At 42.9% G+C, this 20,057-nt stretch overlaps 1 protein-coding gene across 1 annotated transcript in view; it reads right to left on the reverse strand.

The window, feature by feature from the left end:
• The window catches only part of fstl5 (follistatin-like 5), a gene marked incomplete at both ends in the record, with an annotated part of 162,280 nt that extends 155,581 nt beyond the window's left edge, over positions 1 to 6,699 (reverse strand). Inside the window, one exon of the mRNA XM_080746724.1 lies at positions 6,565 to 6,699. Within this exon, the coding sequence (XP_080602850.1) occupies positions 6,565 to 6,699 (135 nt within the window). The remainder of the gene's footprint in view (positions 1 to 6,564) is intronic.
• Between the last annotated feature and the right edge of the window lie 13,358 nt (positions 6,700 to 20,057).

The following is a 20,057-nucleotide window of genomic DNA, read 5'->3' on the forward strand; positions in this document are numbered from 1 at the left end:
GAGACTGATTTCCCATGGGTGTGCTGACAAGCCAGGAGACTCTGCTGCCGTTCATATCTCCAGGGAACAGAGAAGCACCCAACTGTACAACCCTTCTCCTCATCTGGCGCTGTGGCATAGAGCTGGCTGGATGACCATGTTTCACTTCTGTTCAGTCCCCCCCACCTCCCCCCCACCTCTCTCCCCGTTCATCTCTTGTTAATCTAGATTTGCCATGTGTTCCAGACAGGCCACCAGAGACACACCACCACCCAGCTGTCTCTCTGTCTTCCGTGTTGTCCTGCTGTCAGATTGACGTCAGTGACACAAGCTCACACAAATTGCAGTTTCTTTTTTTTTTTTACGGTGTGGCTCTGTTGAAGGCTAGCCATCTATCGTCATTGTAAGGTGAAAACCTTTGTAGATCTGCTGTTTTCACTACTTTTGTGCGACAGCCTTGTATGATGAAGCAGGGCTTTACTTTGTGAAAGAATGTACACATTTGAAACTTGGAGATACAAGGTTTTCACCCGACAACGACGTATTGGAAGGACTGTGTGTGTGTGTGTGTGTGTGTGTGTGTGTGTGTGTGTGTGTGTGTGTGTGTGTGTGTGTGTGTGTGTGTGTGTGTGTGTGTGTGTGTGTGTGTGTGTGTGTGTGTGTCTGTCTGTCCATCTGGAACTAATCTTGCAAGCCGCCTAATCTCCCATAGCAAAGAATAAATAAAAATAAAATAGATTAAAAAAATAAATCTTGTGGCACTGCTAATAGATCTAAGAAGTATCTCCACAGTTGATTTTCACGTTTTATAGTTTTTGCAATATTTTACTTAAAATTCAAACAAGTCAAAGGGGCTCTCAACGGGCTGAATTCAGTCATCTATGATGTATGCCTAAATGTTTAGTCATACTTCATAGATGACTGAAGTCACAGGGTCTGAGATCCACATTGGATCAAACCACCATAGAGCTACTGTACCCTATCCTGATCTCAGGGCCACATCGTTGAACATTGACATGCTATGTGTCAGTGGTTTCCAGAAATGTATAATGGTAATGCTTCTTCTCTGGCAGAGGCGTCATTTGGGTATGGCAAGGTATGGCAGCTGCCATACCTTGGCTACAGGGGAAGACAATAAAATGTACTTCTTAAAATAAATTCATCATGCCTGTTGCTAAGGTATGGCAACATGACTGGTGTCTTGTACGCGCGCGAAGGCGGCATGCGTGCAAGACACCAGTCATGTTGCCATACCTTAGCTTTTGCTGAACTGACGCAACTGTTCTCTGGAAATTGGATGGATGTGATGCAACAAAAAATACCAGACTCACAAATTACAAATGCTAGTCTCTCTCTCTCTCTCTCCCTCTTTTCCTCTCTCTCCCTCTCTCCCTCTCTCCCTCTCTCTCTCTTTTAATCTCATAATGACAACTTGATTGGTTTAACTGACCTGCCAGACATTACTGGTGTCGAGTGGTAATTTAACTGTGTTGTGCTCATGACAATATCTGTTATGCACCTGACCTCATCAGCAGGATTTCACAGCTAATTTCCAAAACAATGCCACAAGAATTATGAGCAGAGCGCACGTGGCCAGCCTGCGACAGCCCAATTCCTTCCGTGTGAGAGAAGTGTGAATAAGGATATCTTATGAGGGTCTAGCTGATCCTGTTAACTTTGTCATGCATCGTCCTTCAGAGGCTGGCCAAAGACAAAGCATTAGCACTGCTCCTGCTGTGTCATGGCTGCCTGCACTGTACTAATCCTTTAGCAAAAGCTTTCGCTTTAGCAATAACAAATGAATTACTTGTCTTTTCGATCAGTTACTCCAATGTAATGATTATGTGCATGACCCCAGTCTCTAGCCAGCCCATTCAACTCAACTGCAGGACCACAATCAGCCATAAAAGCTCAGTTGTGGTTGAGATCCAGATACTGAAGGTCAGAACTAAATGGTTCTGAAGGTCAGAACTAAATGGTTTAGTCATTCATCAAAGATTCAGTGAGCACTTGTCTTTCTGGAATCCTATCACAATTGAAATGCCTCAACACTCAGAAAGGTTTGCCATATTCTATTGGCATTTACCCTTCTAAGAGTGGTCCTATAAATTGAGACTACAAGAAACCTTAAGCGCTTTGCATAAAGTGTAATGCTTATTTCTTCAACTGATTCTGTGATTCTCTTTCCAGCACCTGGGTGCTTTGATAAAGGACACAATGAGACCAGAGATTCCGTTAGCCGGTATTTACCGGCCATTGGCCGGTTAAATGTTTAATTGGCCGGTAATTAAAAAGTCCACCGGCCACCGTGGCCGGCTGGGAAAATGCCTCTATAGGCTATTTTATCATTTAATCTTATTATTCACATAATAATTTGGCTAAAGTAAAGCTACAACCATTAAAACCTATCATAATTTTAAAAGTGTATCATGTTCTGTGACATGACAGCGGAGCTCGCCGCTGCTGCTGCTTCATGCTGCGCTGTGCGCATTAGATCAGTCTATATTCGTCGTACGATGGTTACGTGCATTGAAAATATCAGAGCTTCAAGCTCACACCCCGTCGTAACGCGCGGCGCTGTGGGCTTGTACGTCTGCTATTTTAGATACGCACACGACGGCCATACGGAGAAGCACACATCACAGCTGACAGTTCAGGCAGCTTGTAAAACAATCAGCGCTATACAGCGTGGGTTTAGTGTTATGATCCGAACAGAACTGGGGTTCTTCCGAGGTAATCTAGACCAAGCTGGACCCAGTAGACGATAATAAAAAAGGGACCCGAACTCTGTGGAATCACATGGATTATACAAGCACGCACATGACCTTCTGATTGCATGGATGTGATGCCATTGTGGTGGTCAAAGCAACAGAGGCAAGTCAACCTTCCTTGCGTCATCATAACATAACATTAACAAAACAAAACAAAGGTTGTATGTTTGCATATTAAGGTTTAAGGAGACGTGATGCCAAAATCATTCACTATTAACTTATTAATTTGTAGGGCACTGTGTGGCAGGGCGCGCAAACGGTTCGCTTGAGTTGCGCCCACTTTAGCCGATTCACTTTTTTTTTTTTTGGCAAGCGATACCTCTACATAAGTAGATAGTTAGGCTATTATTTTAACTCAGGAACAGATTGCAATTGCATCTGTGATAAAGAGGAAAGCTAACATAAAATGTAATTATTAGTTGGGTCACCATGCACATTGCACATTAGCTCTGGTCCATAGCGTTAGTGGAGTTCTCCTCCTTAAACCGCTATAGACCAGAGCTAATTGCACGTACAGTATCTCAGCTGCAAACACGTATGTGACGTTCATTATAATATATGGCCGATAAATTAATTGATTGGCCGGTAAAATATAATCCTGCCGGCCAAGGTGGCCGGCCCCAAAAATGCATAGCGGAAACCCTGAATGAGACATGTTTCACAGATGGGTGTAAATATTTCAAATAATTAGCAGTTTGCCTTTCTTCTCTCAGAAGATAAATGATAATAGCATGCAGAAGCTGTGATGACATTCCCCCACAATGTAATAAGAACACAAGGCACATTCATTTCATCGGAGTGGAAGAAAGCACATGCATCATCTTTATCATCATCTTTGTATGTGTGCGTGTGTGCGTGCGTGCGTGCGCGCGTGTGTGCATGTGTGTGTGTACATTAATAAACTATCCCTTTGTGATTTATAGTCTGTTCATTATACAAATAAAATATAATGAGTGGATCATAGATTTCTAGTTAGAATCCTGGCAGCTGGCATGACCTACTCTCAACAAACTCCAACAAAGAAAGTTCGGACTTTTTGGATCAACTAAATCCAACAGGGTATTTTTGTCTTCGCAAGGCTGACAGGCCAGTAGGTGAAGACTATTTGTTGCCCCTGTCAGTGTGTGTGTGTGTGTGTGTGTGTGTGTGTGTGTGTGTGTGTGTGTGTGTGTGTGTGTGTGTGTGTGTGTGTGTGTGTGCACACGTGCGTGCGTGCGCATGTACCGGTATGTGTGTGTGTGCGTGCGTGCGTGTGCTGCTATATCTTAAATTTTGTGGGTGAGGCCAAGTTCTTACAAAAAAGACCATATATCATGACAGCAACATCCATCCCCAAATTTGAAATTGCATGTTGTTGAGGGGCAAAAGCGCTTTCACTTCCGCCAATAAGGGCTGCCACAAATGCAAAAAGTGTCGCTGTATGACGTATATACGCTGTTTCTGCACCCTGCCGGCTGCAACCCATGACTGATATTAGCCTCGCGTAGCCAGATGAATCTGCCATTGCAAAGAAAAATTGGCAGATTAGGTCTGGCCCTGTTCAGTTATTCAAATATTTCACGGCTCACAAGTCATGGACCAACCCAGGGGCCCAGTATGCAAAGGTATAGGGTGGGCTTTAGGTTGTGAGAAACCAACCTGGGCCCAGTATGCAAATGTAGGGCAGGGGCATCAACTTTGCACTACTCTGATTGGTTGTAGGTCTAACCAATAGAGTCTGTTTGAATCTTTTTGTAACCACCCCTTGGAAAAAACAAATAACACTGAGAATAACCAGACTAATATTATCCACACAGGGATATTGTCTGGCTATGCAAGGCTAGACTGATATAGCTAGAACACAGAGCCTGGCAAAGACCTGAGCCCCCAAGGAAAGCCCAGTAGTTCTGACTTTATGTCATATCGCTACAGTTTTGGGGCACATTTCGTTTTTTCTTATTCGATTATAGTCTCAGACCCCTCCTCTGAATATGCCTGCAACAGGCTTGTAGCTAGAAGGGCCTGAGTGACTGACAGAAGGCCTGTTTAAAGTGCCTCCAGTGTTTCCTTGAATTAGCCTTTTTTTAAAGTCACTTATTGTCCTGCTAACTGTCAAGCAGCTCTGCTCCTTCGAGGCCTGAACCAGCAGGCTCAAAGACAGCTACTTTCCCCAGGCATCCAGATTTATGAACAATTGACACTAAAGGCCTGTTGCCTGTCTACCCACTATTCACACACACTTTCCCCAGGCAGCCAGGTTTATGAACAACTGACTATAAAGGACTGCTGGCTGCCCGTCTGCCTACCACGCACGCACGCACGCACGCACGCACGCACGCACGCACGCGCGGCATGTCCATTGTCCACAGTTGGGAATGCCCGACACACTTTGCCCTGGCGTGTTATCAGTCGTTGCCGGGGAGACTGTCGGTGTTATTGTGCTGACAACATATCGCATTGTGTCCAGCTCATGGGCATAACAGCATGCCTGCCACAGACAGACCCCGCCACCACAGCTTGAATCAACTCGGATATGAGATGCAACATTAAAACCTCAGAATGTTGAATCTTGTTGACCTGCTGTCCAATGCTGCTTCTTCCCACAGCTTCTATAGACACACACTGTTCAATGTCTCTCCCACCATCTGCTCTCCTTAGATTGTTCTCTCAATGACCATCATTTCCCTTACAGCTTTCTTCCTTTCTGATCCCTGCAGTCATTCTGATTACTTATTGCGACCGTCTGTCTGTCCGTCACGTCACACTTTTCCCCAACTCATATCTCCGCCACCGTTGCCCCAATCCATGCCAAACTTCTCCACTCCTTGCCTGCCAAACCATGCTCGGGGACCACCTCCAGGGACCAAATGACCAAAATGACCAAATGACCACCCCAACGGGGCTGCTCACAGGGAATTCCTGGGGACCACCGACTCCTGGTGCTCCAGAACGGATGCAAAAGTGCTTGCACCCCCTATTGGAGGACCCCCGCCACTGCAGCGCACATAAAATGCCGTAACTCGGCCTAGGAGCGACCGGGAGAGCCGGGACCAGTACCCACGCGACCACCTCAGCGGCACGGACACAGTCGTGCGTAGAGCACCACCTAGCAGCACAGACACAGCCATGCATAGAGCACCACCTAGTGGCGGACCCCCGCCACTGCAGCCCACTAAAAAGGCAGTAACTCGGCCCCCCAGCGACCGGGGTGACCTGATGGTCGCTTATCTCCCGATTAGGGAGTCTTACTGGTTGTTTGATGATTACATGTATGATGTATTTCTACTTGGTATAGATGTGTTTACGCACGGTTCTTATAGGAAATGTGCACAGAAAGGCCCAAAATGTATCGTAACTAATGTCTATTGACATTAACACTGCTCTTCTTAAATCCCACTTCTTCCCAAATTTGGCCTCTGTAATTTATCTTATCACCAACATCCTGGTTCCCCAGAGTCACGAAAAGAGAAGAAAATAAAATGTAAAGCCTGCTCATGGGATTTGCCTTGGATCTCAGTGAATGTTTATCTAAATTTTTCAGTTTTTAAGGGACAATGAGTAAAAGTTTTAATCCACACCTAGCCAGCTTTGCCTAGCATTAATTTGACCTTATCTTTGAAAGATGACGTCCCTATAGGCACAGGAAGGGAGTGAATGAATCAGCATTTTCTTTTTTCCTTATTATTCAGATTTAATATGCAGACCCCCAAAAAATATACAGCATGTCCCAGTGCCCCCTTCCCGAAATCTGTTCTAATTATCTTCATAAATGGCAAAAGAGCAGCGTCCCCTTGGTGCAGACAGCAATTGAAATGGAAAGGAATCAATAGCCTACCTTGTGTCGGAATCTCACGGCAGGACGATAAGCAGCCGGCACGAACCCCTCCTTGTCGCTGGGCCTCCCGTCCACGCGGGCCGCGGCCAGACCCAGCAGGAAGAGGGTTACCACCCACCACTGTGACGTCCTCATCTGTCCTCCCCTGCCAAAAAACAAAACCAGAAAGGTTAGCCGTGCTCTCGCCTCCACCAAGCCGGGAGGTTCGATTCTGGCCGCACAGACTAGAGACGATGCATCAAGTCAGCTGTAATTAGTCTGAGACAAATCTGTCGTTGGTTTTATCTAAATGCTATCAATAAGTGACTGTGCACTCGGCAGGGAGATTAGATCTCCTTTTAAATCAATTAAGAGAAAATGGGCGTCATGAGGACATCAAGATAGAGCAGACAACAAGCCAATATATTAGATAATTAGATAATTACAGTGACGACTGAACATTCATTAAGTGGCAACTCAAGCAATGTAAACTAGAGGGCACATTAAGACTGAATGCAAACAGTTTCTCCACATTCAGAGGTTCAAGACCGAGACAAGACACATGCGTGTTCAGAAACAATGCATCCTTTGCATTTTAAAAATGAATTCTCTGTGTCTGCATAAAGAAAGAAAATGGATGCTGGAAGGAAGCACACAACCGGCTGAACTGAAAGCGCGTTCACTGGATGTGCTTGTTTCTAGAGTGCATAGCAGCACTTTAGCCAGCATGGAGAGGTGGTGTAACGTGATCCCTCTAGAAGACAAGGACATCCTCCTGGCAGTCATCGACAGTGAAGTGTGTCTGCGGGTAACTGCACTTCATCTGGCTCCAATACCTGCAGGCTATACACTCCACTAATCTCTGTCAATAAAAAATAATGTGTAAAAAAGAAAACTTGCAGGTGAAGCCTTAACGTGATATTTCCTACTGCTTCTCCTCTTTAGATCCTCTGTGAATTGTCCTATTTGTCAAAACAGTGGCTTCACATATTCTATTCAGGTCACCCAAAATGATCTCCACTGTGTCTCCACTTCTTGTCGTCCAGCCAACCGGGACAAGATGACTGACAGGCGGTACCATGACCTTGCTTCGTTTCTCCTCTCCGCAGCGAGTCTCGAGTCAGACATCGCACCATGGGCATCGTGACTATGCCATGAGCCCACGTGCCATTCACAAAAGGTCAAAGGTCATCATTGACAGAGCGCCTTTGTCACGGTGACTCGACTGTCACCAAGGTAACACTGCATTCATCTGTGGTTTATCTTTCCCTGCTTTCAATGCTCAGAGCCCCCACGTGCTTCCCTGGTTCCCATTTCTATGCTTTCATTTGTTTTCCTGAGCAGATGTGCAGACTTTGGTCCTTGTGTCTGACACTAGCTGGGATATACAGTATATGATTCTTTCTGTAGCTGAAGAGCCACAAAAACATATCACAATATGTCGAATATCAGTGGCTAACAACACAATATCATAGCCGGGGAGCCACTGTACCAAAATGAGAGAAGACCTGTGATGTCATGACATACTCCCAATTTTTGTTTTTCCTATTAATTTGGTCAATAAGGTACACAGAATGAGAGGCCTGCTCTGCCGGAAACATTGCGAAAAAAAGTTTCCCATTGACTTCACTATACTGGAAAAGACCAACACCAAAAAATATGCTTTAAGTAGCATGTGAGGGGTCAAACCAGGGGTTCTACATGATTCTGAATCCATTGCAAGCATTTGTTTTGCATGAAAAACATTCCTTGGGCTAGATTTCAGCCTCTCAAACCTGTGAAAAGTGATGAGTCATCACTTTTCACCGTTATTTTTGGTCCGTTTTCTAGCCCAAGGAATGTTTTTCATGCAAAACAAATACTTGCAATGGATTCAGAATCTTCAAGAACCCCTAGTTTGACCCCTCACATGCTACTTAAAGCATATTTATTTTGGTGTCTTTCTTTCCCGTATAGTGAAGTCGATGGGACAGTGATACAAATGGCCATAACTTTTTTTCGCAATGTTTCCGACAGGGCAGGCCTCTCATTCTGTGTACCTTAATGACCAAATTAAAGGTGTATTCAGTGATAATGAAAGTGGCCGGGGGTCATTTTGTCACAGCGTGGCAATGTTTAGTTTTTTATAGATTTTTTACACCATTATGATGTTCTAATTTTGATCATTAGACCCAATCACTGAATATCGGTAGGCCTACGTCTCCAGCTTCAGGATATGTATGATAATGATTTACTACGAGACTGTGGCATTTTATGAGTTCAGTAGTTTACAATCTAGGCATTTAGCAGAAGTTCTTAATTCAGAGCGACTGTGGTTCTCAAAACTTTTATTTTGACCATCATAACTAAACATCATAACATAACTATGGCCATACTCTATCCTGATTGGTCGAGGACTGGCTGGCCACCACTGAAAACGGAATCTAGCTATGCTCGCAATAAGGGCCATGGTGGAAGTCCTTATATGGTCAGCACACATTCTAGTGAGGAGAATGAATGGAAAATGTATCAATTATATTTTTATTTGAATGAAATACAATCACTGAATATACCTTTAATAGAAAAAACAAAAATAAAAAGTATGTCATGACGTCACAGGTAAAACCCTATTCTTTGAGCTTTTGGGCCTGTGGCTCTCCGGCTATCAACATGCATCCAGACCGAGCAGCAACTACAGTTTCTAGACTCTCCAACGATAATAATATGAGTTATTATTTCATACCAGTTTGTTCCCTTACATTTCCATACATTCCTAAAAACCCTAACTCCCCCCTGCTTGCTGCTGCTCTGCTAACAGTCTTTCAGCCAGCAGGATTAACATGTCAGCAGTAATCAATCATCTTCCTCCTCGAGTCTCAGCATTAAACGGTTTATTAATGGACCAGAGAGACGGTGCCTTATGTACTGCTCCACACATACTGAGCCCATATGTACTGTATGTACAGGTCCCATAACTGTTCTCCATGTAATGGTCCCATATCATCACCTTCTTAAATGAATAGCATTTTTAAAATATATAAATACAATTCTATATTTGGTTTAGTTGAAAACTTGAAAAATATGACAGGCCATTATTAGGAAGGTGACGACATTAGCTGCTCCTGGTCCACATTTGCTGGTCTACTGGTCCCGCATGCACCATTTACTACTATTCCACATGTACCGTTCCAAATGTACTATTCCACATGTACCGTTCCAAATGTACTATTCCACATGTGCCGTTTCAAATGTGCTATTCCACATACTGTTCCAGACACTGTTCCACATGCACTGCCCCCACATGTATACTGTTCCACAAGCACTATAACAGGTAGACCTAGGACTACAAAACTACATACTGTAAACAACATACAAACGTATTACTGAAATAGTTGCATGCATGTTATTTACTGACAGTAAGATTGTTAGCACACACACACACACACACACACACACACACACACACACACACACACACACACACACACACACACACACACACACACACACACACACACACACACACACACACACACACACACACACACACACACCTCTCAACCCTCTAAACAACCAGGATTGTAGCGTGACTATTCGTACATTGGGGAGGGGAGATGAGAAAATAAAAATGGAAATGGCTTTCAGGAACCGTGGAGGATCCCTGCAGCATGTCTGAACTGGGAACACAGCGCAGTAACACCACATGCAGGAGTCATCAACAAGACTTATTTTTTTACATACTATTATTATTTTGATCATAAGACCCAATTACTGAACGTCAGTCTCCTGCTTTTCAGTTTTCTTTATTTTTTACGACACTATGTATGGCACATACATACTAGTGGTTCTCAAAGGTTTTATTTGCAAGGACCACCATACAGTAACTCTGAGTGTACAAATGGAACCAATTAGACACTTACGGCTTCCATTTGAACACTCTCACAGTTACAAACCTGTTATGGTCATTCAGGGCTAGCTCTTTATGTGTTACTGGTAATAATATTGTCCACTCATTTTGTATGTCTGTGGCAAAACATTTCTTTTTTTTAAACAAAAATGTCCTCTACAAACCAGCATGGCGATGACCCCTGGCCACATGCGACCATCACCTGTCATGCCATTCAGCAGTGTCCTTGCTGGTTGTGGACAGCAGCTGGGGAGGGGTTCAGAGGAAGACAGACCGTCCCAGAGGTCAACCTGCCTGTCATGTACTGCAAAGGTCACTGGTTCGATCCCCGTGAGGAGGACACACAAGCAGTCATGTCACCAGTCGACTCCAGTCTCCAGCTGAGTGCTGACATGACATTTAGAGAAACACCCGGAAACTGACAGCCAGCCATTGCACTTTAATTCTCAGAGGGTCAAGAAAGACAACATGTATAAATGTATACATTAAGCCATTTAAGACTGAGGCCGATTCTAAAAACGCCTACTAAATCCTTCCCACAAGTTTTCTGAAAAACATTATTTTATTTTATTTTATTCAAAAATGACAAAAAAAATGTTGCAATATACTGTACACAGGGGTAATCGCCATGTTGGCTTGTAGTGGACATTTCTCAAATATATATTTTTTGTCACGGACATACAAAATGAGAAGACCATAATATTACCAGAAACACATAAGGAGACAGCCCTGAATGACCATAACTGTAACTCCCAGAAGAAGCCGAATACAGGTGCATTGTGGGGGAATCCAGGTGCATTGTGGGGGAATTGGCCTATGTGGATAGGCCAGTTTTTCTTACGTCAACGAACGTCTTACATCACGAACGTCACACACGTCAAACTACGTCTATTGAGCCCTATGGCAGATCCCAGCGGTGTGCTCTTTTGCTTGTGCATGTAGTTTACCCCGCCTGCAGTTCCAGCTTTGGCCAGTAGGACTATGGCTGCTTCAACGTTCTACCATGGTTCTGTGGGCTTGGTAAAAACCCCAAAAGGGGTTCCCGCCCTAAAAAGGGTTAAGTGATTGTGTATCTCCTCCGTGGAACTAAATCCTTACGCCCTTTTCAGACATCCAGCATCGAAGCTAAAAGCAATATCCCACCCCAAACAAAACTGCTCTTGCCAGCAATTGAATATTCATAAGATGCAGTCCCAGTCATAAGTTTTAACCAAGTAACAACTGTATAAACTTTTCAATTAAAGAAAAGTCACTAGTATATGTTTCACAATGTAGTTCTGATAACTCCACTATTTGTATTTGTCCAGACCAGTGGTTCTCAACCTTTTCAGGCCGTGACCCCCAAAATAATCATATTTGAACTGGGGACCCCCCCACCCTGACGAGCACTAAAAGTTGAGGCATTACATTTTGTATAACACGGTTCTATTGTGAAAATAGCAGCCTTGCGTTGCGAGGCGTTGTGAGCATCTGCTATTTTCAGAATTTCTGTCTCTAATATTTGATAATTTGGCCAATGTTTAATTTGTCACTTTAAAAAAGTACTCACTTTAGAAATGTGCACATTCCCTCTATTCCCTCTTAAAATGTATGTTGGTTTGTTCACTGTTGCGTGAGAAAACAATGTTGCACATTATGTTAATCATCTGGGGACCCCAACAAATAATTTGGATACCCCCCTGGGGTTCCCGACCCACAGGTTGAGAAACACTGGTCCAGACAAAAGTATCTATTTTTTTCCTAGTTTATGTCCATAACATAGTAACATAGTTTATGTAACATAGTTTATGTAACATAGTTTTAGTAACATAGTTTATGTAGTTTATGTAGTTTAGTAACATAGTTTATGTTTATGTGTGCTCTTTTTCAGCACCAGCTCGGTCACATTCAGCCCAGTACAACCACAGTCTACTGTTGGTGTAGCCTACTTCTCATCTTGTGTATATGATGCGTGTGTGCATGCGTGGGTGCACACTATTCAGCAGTATATGCCAAACTCCTTCAAAAATAAAGACTGGATTTGACTTTCAAGCTCCGTGATGGGCAGCACCCTCAGAATACATTTTGTGAATAGTGAAACCAGAAAGGATAAAAGATGCAAAAAATTAACTGCTACAAAATAATAACCATATGTCTCTGTAGTACGGGAATGCTGTAAGTAAACAGTATCAGCTGCTGAAATACAGAGCTGGAGCCTACAGTATACATAAAGATAGCTATTCTAACTCCACCATAACGATAAGTAATAAGTAACACATACTGTACTGTAAATATCTCTTCAATATATCGTGATTAATGTAGAGAAAACATAGCATTCGGAAAGAAACGCTCCAGTGCGTCATTACCATAAAAATGCATTGGCAGCTAAAAAAAATGCCGGACACAGCCCCTTATACAGTAGCTAAAATGTATTTCACAAAATATAATCAAGACATTGATCTATAGTCTGACTGTGCAAAACTAGTACTTAAGCGACAGTGGTTTTGAAGACTAAAATACATAATTATTCGGCAAGAATGTTGCTATTCCAAACCAAATTTCAATCTGCAAATGTTCCCGTTACATATATGTATATGTACATATTTTATACTCAAACATGTACATGTCACAGAGTTAAAGTAACCCTCGTAATTTTTACTGTGCTTGATCAAGTTGATGTACATAAAAAAATTCTACCAGAGCTGTTTCACGAAAGGCTGGTTTTAAGAGGGGTGCAATCTCCGTCTCTGTTTCACCAGATGCTTCTGCTAACAGAGCCTGCTCCTGTGGGAGCATCTGTTTAAATCTGCTCAGAGATGCCACGTCTGTGTACCCATCAATTTGGCTGGAGTGCCCCCACTTTGTCTCTCAGATATCTGCAGTGTATCATGGGAGCATCTGCTGTGTGTTTGCCTCTGGAAGCACCAGGCCACCATGACTTATTTGGCAGAGTTATTGTCTCGCTTCTCTCAGTTCTACAGCATATCTACAAATCCACCTACAGCTGCTATAAACTCATAAAAGGAGTCCTTCAATTTCAAAGCACGACCCAAAACAGCACTCGTCTTCTCCCTCGAGGGACTCAGGCATGTAGCTTGAAGGTGGTAAGCTGCCGCACTCAGCCGATCAGCTCAAGTGAAGTGTTTTCTCGTAGTTCTGAAGTCTCCCATCAGTGGTGGCATTCAAAGTATTGAGCGCTGAAACGTCGCTGTAGATGTGTGATCTACAGGCTTGATCTATGTGCTACTTTCGATGAATGTTCTCCCCAAGAATAGGGATGCTTAGTTTCAAGTATAGTTAGTGAGAGTGCTGGTAGGGCTGTCACGATTATGACATTTTACATGACGATTAATTATCACTCAAATAATTGCGATTGCCGATTTAATTCTGTTTTTGTCATTGACAATTACATTCCTGTTTGACTTTTAGGCTTTGGAGTTGCAGTATCTCATTTTCAAGAGGGACCCATTACATTTGGAGAACCGTGTAGACTGGACTGGACATACTGTAGCACAAAGACATAATCAAATGCTGTAAATTCAACCCCATCAATTAGGCTGTCTATAAACAACATATCGTCCTCAAACTACTGGTCTCACATTTACATTTCGATAATTTCTCATATTTTCATACTCTATAGACATCTTCAGGACGTGTACAGATGCGCCGTTTCAACTCTTCCGTATTTACTGGTCTTTTCCTGAAGATGTCCTTCAAATGCATTTTTTCCACAGGCTTCTTTCCATGTTTTGCCTTTCAAAATCTTTATGGAGAATGGAGCGTATTTTTGCAGAAACTTGCAAAAGGCAAGAATCTACTTCATTCCCATTGAAAAGCAGAATCCACCTTTATAGCTAGATTTAGTGAAGTTTTGAAATGGCGCATCTGTATGTGTCCATTATAAACTACACTAAGAAACGCTCTCTACTTCAATACTGCAGCCAGTGATGAGGTCAAGTATTCATTACTGGTGTAAAGTATGACTATTGTCGGCAGGATATTTATTGGAAATGTCTCAACACCTAAAACACTCAACAATCAATCAACAGCTTTCCTACAGAGGAAACGCCAACACAGGTCTACACCTGCTACAATCCACCCAGAATAGAACAGGTCTTCATGTCAGCGGGTGTAGAGAACACTGCTGAAGATTATTGATGATTAATCTCATACGACAGAGCAACAGATGTTTTGGGGAGAAGAAAGAACGTTGTCCTTTTCTCTGCAGATGTGCGCTCACTATGCTGACCCCCAGCTGGGCTTACACAGCTGTGTTTGCTGACAGCGTGGATTCTGCCTTAATTTTAAGTTCGTCAGCAGTCTAGAAGAGTTAAGGAGGTATTTACATGAGATTTAGCTGACAGTCCCGTCTAGGCTGACTACCAATGAAGCAGAACATGGACCTTCATTGTCACTCAAGGACACATATGCAGGACACAGGGCTGCTGAGGGACATGCTTGTTGCGGGCATCGACCCTGTGACATTTAAAGTACAGTACAGTTTTAACCGCCAAACCGATTCTTCCTACGGATTGGTGTAACTTTTGCAGCTGAAACCACATCATTGCATAATCCAGGGGTCTTCAACAGGGGGTCCGGGAGCCATAGGGGGTCCTCATAGTTACTACAAGGGGTCCTCCAAAACTGAGTGATAGAACCTTTTTTCCCCTTTTTTATATTAACCACCTGAACTCTAGTGTCCATATTCTTTGCCAAAAATAGCAGATCTACAAGCTCACAACGCCTAGCTGCGAGGCGTTGTGAGCTTGTAGATCGGCTATTTTCGGCAAAGATATTTGGTGTAGAGGGGAAAAGAGCAGACTAAGTACAGAATGAAAGGTCAAGTTTATTAAGTATTAATGGTTCAAGTGGTTAAATATCTGAAAAGACAAATTTACATGAATCCAAAATACACTGATGATCGTGCTGTCAAACAATGAAACCTCTAAAAAGGGGGGGTCCCTGCTTCATCTCTCTCTCAACTAGGGGGTCCTTGGCCTGAAAACATTGAAGACCCCTGGCTTAATTATTTTGCAGGAAATTTAAACGAATCAGAATCAACCAACAGGGGCTTCATCACCCACGCATCCAAACAGACCTGTCACTTGCTGGTGTGGTGTGGACCCAAGTGCAGGACAACGAAGCAGGTACTGATAAAAACTGGGTGTTCTAATCTAATGCAGGTGAGAGAGGTCAGAACTGACCTCTCTTTAATTAAATGAAACACATGACAGTGATCCTACAAGGACTGAATGGAGAACTAGACCAATACACACAGGGGTGATTACCAATGAGATACAGCTGTGTCAAACAAGAACATAGAACTAAGAAACCTAGACCAGGGAACATAATAATGCATGTAGAAATACAAAACCTAGACAAGATAGTCCACAAGGCAAAAGTCAAAACTGTGATAGACCAGACCGAGAACAGATTAAGAGAACCAAGCTTCATATTCTCCAAATGTGAAGATTTAACATTGGCAGTAAGCGTGGAAGATCCAAATAATTATATTAAAACGTTTAAAGAAAGAGATAACATAACAGCAGACCCTCAAAAACACAATCCAGTCCAAAGGAAAAAGACATATTGAAATAATGCATCAACGAACCGACCGAGATAATACAAGTTGTTGAACACAGCAATTTTTTTGTGATTCGAAATCAAGAATAATCCTTTTAGCAACTCTATTCTATTATAGTGCAGGTCAACAACAACACTTAAATAAATGACATGCCGTATCTGTAGTTTCCCCACTTTGGAAGATTGGGAAGAAGGCATCACGTTGTTTGCCTGATAGAGCAGATAACCAGTGCAGAGGAAGCTGCTGTACTGTATGTCTGCCACGGAGAGAAAGAAAACAAGAGCGTTTGCGAATGATAATGAGAGCCAGACATTTAATTTTGTTACTTAATCAGATCTCTACTGTCGCTTCTTTCTAACCTTTAGGCAAGTGGCGCCCACCATCCCCACCTCATTACAGGAGGAACAGCTCAAAATGCCAGGCAGATAACAGCCAACTGAACCCCGGCTTCCCCCGATAGAAGATGAGAAGGAAGATTGTTGTCTGAGTGTTGACATGGCATACATAGAACCCAATCCTTTGTGTGGCTGTTATCTGTTTCATTATGATGTCTGTCCTAATGATGACACTGAGCTTTGAAATTAGCCACCAAGTCACCTGAGAACTGCACATTATTACATCTGGGAAGGATGACAGAAACCTTACATGTGTGTGTGTGTGTGTGTGTGTGTGTGTGTGTGTGTGTGTGTGTGTGTGTGTGTGTGTGTGTGTGTGTGTGTGTGTGTGTGTGTGTGTGCGTGCGTGCGTGCGTGCGTGCGTGCGTGCGTGCGTGCGTGTGTGCGCATATACGCACACGCATGTCTGCTCAAGGTTTAGATGGTGAACAGACGTACAATGGTTTGTCTCCAATATCCTTTTCATGACTGTCAATACATTTTTACAACCAGTGCTGAAATCAAATAATCAATCATTTTTTACACTTTAGAACATTACACTCGTCACATGAGCCTATATGAGGCCCCTTTTTCTTTGTTTACTCATTATGCCTCCAAATAATTGAACCATTACTTTAACAACCAAATGTTGCTCATTTTTTATTTGGTTTTGTTGGCACGGCTGTCTTCTCTACCAGCCGGTATCCACTCAATGTTCAGAGAGCTTCTTTGTTGTAAAACATCATTTGAGGCTCGCAAACATAACAGAAACAAATGGGCGAATTTATTGACCCCGGAGGCGATAGGTGAAAAGGTTAGTTTCCTGCCCTGATGTGACACAGGCAGAGTCCCTGAAAGGCATGAATCTTTTGTTATGTTTATTCTCCTAAAGTAAACCTAATAAACAGAAGAACGCTGATCTGAAGGAAAAAAATGACGTTTTGATGTCAGTATTTGAAGTCAGTGTTTTGATGTTGGGCTCGCCGGAGTTCTACCACAACAACAACAAATAACAGCAACAGTGACTGAAGAAACAATCACAGACGAAAACAGGATATGTGGAGCTACGGAGAGATGCTGTGAAGACTGATCATCTAAGTAATGAGTCCGTAATGAATGTCTGTATCTTACAGTAGTTATGTGTGTGTCTGTCTGTCTGTCTGTCTGTCTGTCTGTCTGTCTGTCTGTCTGTCTGTCTGTCTGTCTGTCTGTCTGTCTGTCTGTCTGTCTGTCTAGGGACGGATAGAGAACCAAGCTTGTGTTTTTGATTAACACGTTAATTCACCAGTCACCAGTCGTGAGTCATGGAGGTCACATATTTGTTACAACTTATTGTCACATCGAGGCTGTGTCTCTATAAATACATACAGTACAAAGCACTGTAAGCATTTAATGAACAGGGAACCTCAATGCAATTCCACAGAGATACCCAAAATGTACAAAATCGGTGCTGTGGTTTACTGTAATTTTACTTGTTGGCTTCCTTCAGTCTCGCAAGAAAATGGAGTATGCGCCAAGGGATTTTATTTGTCACAAAAGCTTTATAGGTGTAGTGCAGTGGGGGAAATTATTTTGTGTACATGCTCCATCATTTTGTAGTATTCCGTAAGAATAGATGATAGCGATAGAGTGAGAGTGAAGGAAAATACAACAGGTTAAAATAATAACTAATAAAATATACTTAAAGGTACAGTATGTACTGTATATTGACAGGGACATGCAGAGAATGTTAAGCAGGGGTTGACATTCCTAAAAGTGCCTTTTGATGAAAATATCAAAAATAGCAGACCTCCAGCTTGGAAGTCCGCTATTTGATACCACACTGAACTAAACATAATCAAGTCAACACTGGAGATGTGGTGTACGGCATGGATTTATACACATAGAGGACAATTCTTTCAACCTAAGATGCTGCATTCAAGTTCAGGAGAGTTTGGACAAGGCAATTCTCTTGAATGCTGCCTTCAGGTATGGCATGGAAAGAGGGCATTTGCATTTCTTTCACCTGCATTCATGGTCTGAAGAGGGCACTTTTTTACAGACGGATAAAAGGGCAGAAACCCCCTCCTGATGTGCCTGTATATTGGGGAGGCTGGGGCACTATGTCTGGGTATAATGTGGCTTCAATCACTCCACCATGGCTGGGTTTGGGCCCAGTTTGTTTTTATGATAACTCCAAGTAGAGATTGAACCGAAATGTTTTTTAATCGTACCAGCAGGAGATAAAAGAACAGCGTGAGATGACAGCATCGTGTGCCTTTGATCCACACAGGCAGTCCTCTGTGTAGTCATGGATCTCATGCTGTGGGCAGAGCATCACTGGCAGTTTCTGCCATATGAAAATTTGAACTAATTTATGCGGGGAGAGAACTTGCGTTATTAATCGTGGCACTGAGCAACCCACCCACGGAGAAAATGAAGAAATTATACACAGAAATGCACAGAACCTCTGCGTCTGATCCGAGAATTACAAATGACCCCGCTGCGTGTATATTAGCTTGTTGATATCTGCCTTCAGTTGTAACTTCATACTAACGCAAAGGTTTCAATTATCAACAGCTTTTGTGCAGAGTAAACAGTATCATGAAATGTTTAATTCTGCAGTGATGTCTCTATGGATGTTGCACCGTGGGAGGTTTCTCAGCGATGTACGGGGTGCCTTCATGATGCAATGGTTTGAATGTACCGTATGTACATGTATGCACATGTATGTACTGTACGGTATGTATGTATGTATTGTATGATTGTATGTACTGGTATACAGTAATTGTATAATTCATGTATAAATCATTATTATGTGATGTTGGAATGACTCAATATCCAGCAAGTTAATTGAACATTGCAGAGAACGGGACATGCAGAGAATATTAGAGAGGCAGGGGCTGAAATCTCTGAAAATATCGAAAATAGCAGACCTCCAAGCTCACAACGCTGTGAGCTTCAAGGTTGGCTATTTTCGACGCTTGATACCACACTGAACTAAGCCTAATCAAGTCAATACTGGACTTCTTTCAACATAAGATGCTGCATTCAAGTTCAGGAGAGTTTGGACTACTAGGCAATTCTCTTGAATGCTGCCTTCAAGTATGGCATATGGAAAGAGGGCATTTGCATTTCTTTCACCATAGTAAAAACTGCATTCAACTCATAAAAGGGCAGGGGCTCAAGCCCCCTTTGATGTCTACGGTATGTTTGCATGTGCCTGGAGAACATTTGCATGCACGCACGGTCGCACTCACACACGCACACCAGGGGAGCATGGGGTGGAACATGGCCGATTATGGATTATGTCGGTCTCGTCCAAATCCACATCCTCTTGAGCAAGGAAATGAGAACAGTACAGTGATCATTTATTTAGCACCTGTAGGAAAAACACAAACCTCTTCAGCTCCAACATTAAGCTGGGAAGATCTCCAACACTGGGGGGCCTTTTTCACCGGCCCCCCAGAAGGGGGGAGAAAGAACCTGAACCGGTTCTTTGCTGGTGGAAAAGGCCCCTATAGAGGGACAAAACTGGTTGTTACTGGTGGAAAAGAGAGTGAGTCCCTTTCAGATGGGACTGATCTTTTAAAGGTCTTATGTCTTTTTTCATGTTTCCTGACCTCAATTACACCCAAAAAACCTCAACATTCAACATTCAGTGTTTTTTTTTCCTGTAATCTGTAGTTATTTGAATAATTGGGCTCAGAAA

Source organism: Nannobrachium achirus (genome assembly GCF_963921795.1).
Source record: "Nannobrachium achirus genome assembly, chromosome: 17".
Taxonomy (NCBI): domain Eukaryota; kingdom Metazoa; phylum Chordata; class Actinopteri; order Myctophiformes; family Myctophidae; genus Nannobrachium; species Nannobrachium achirus.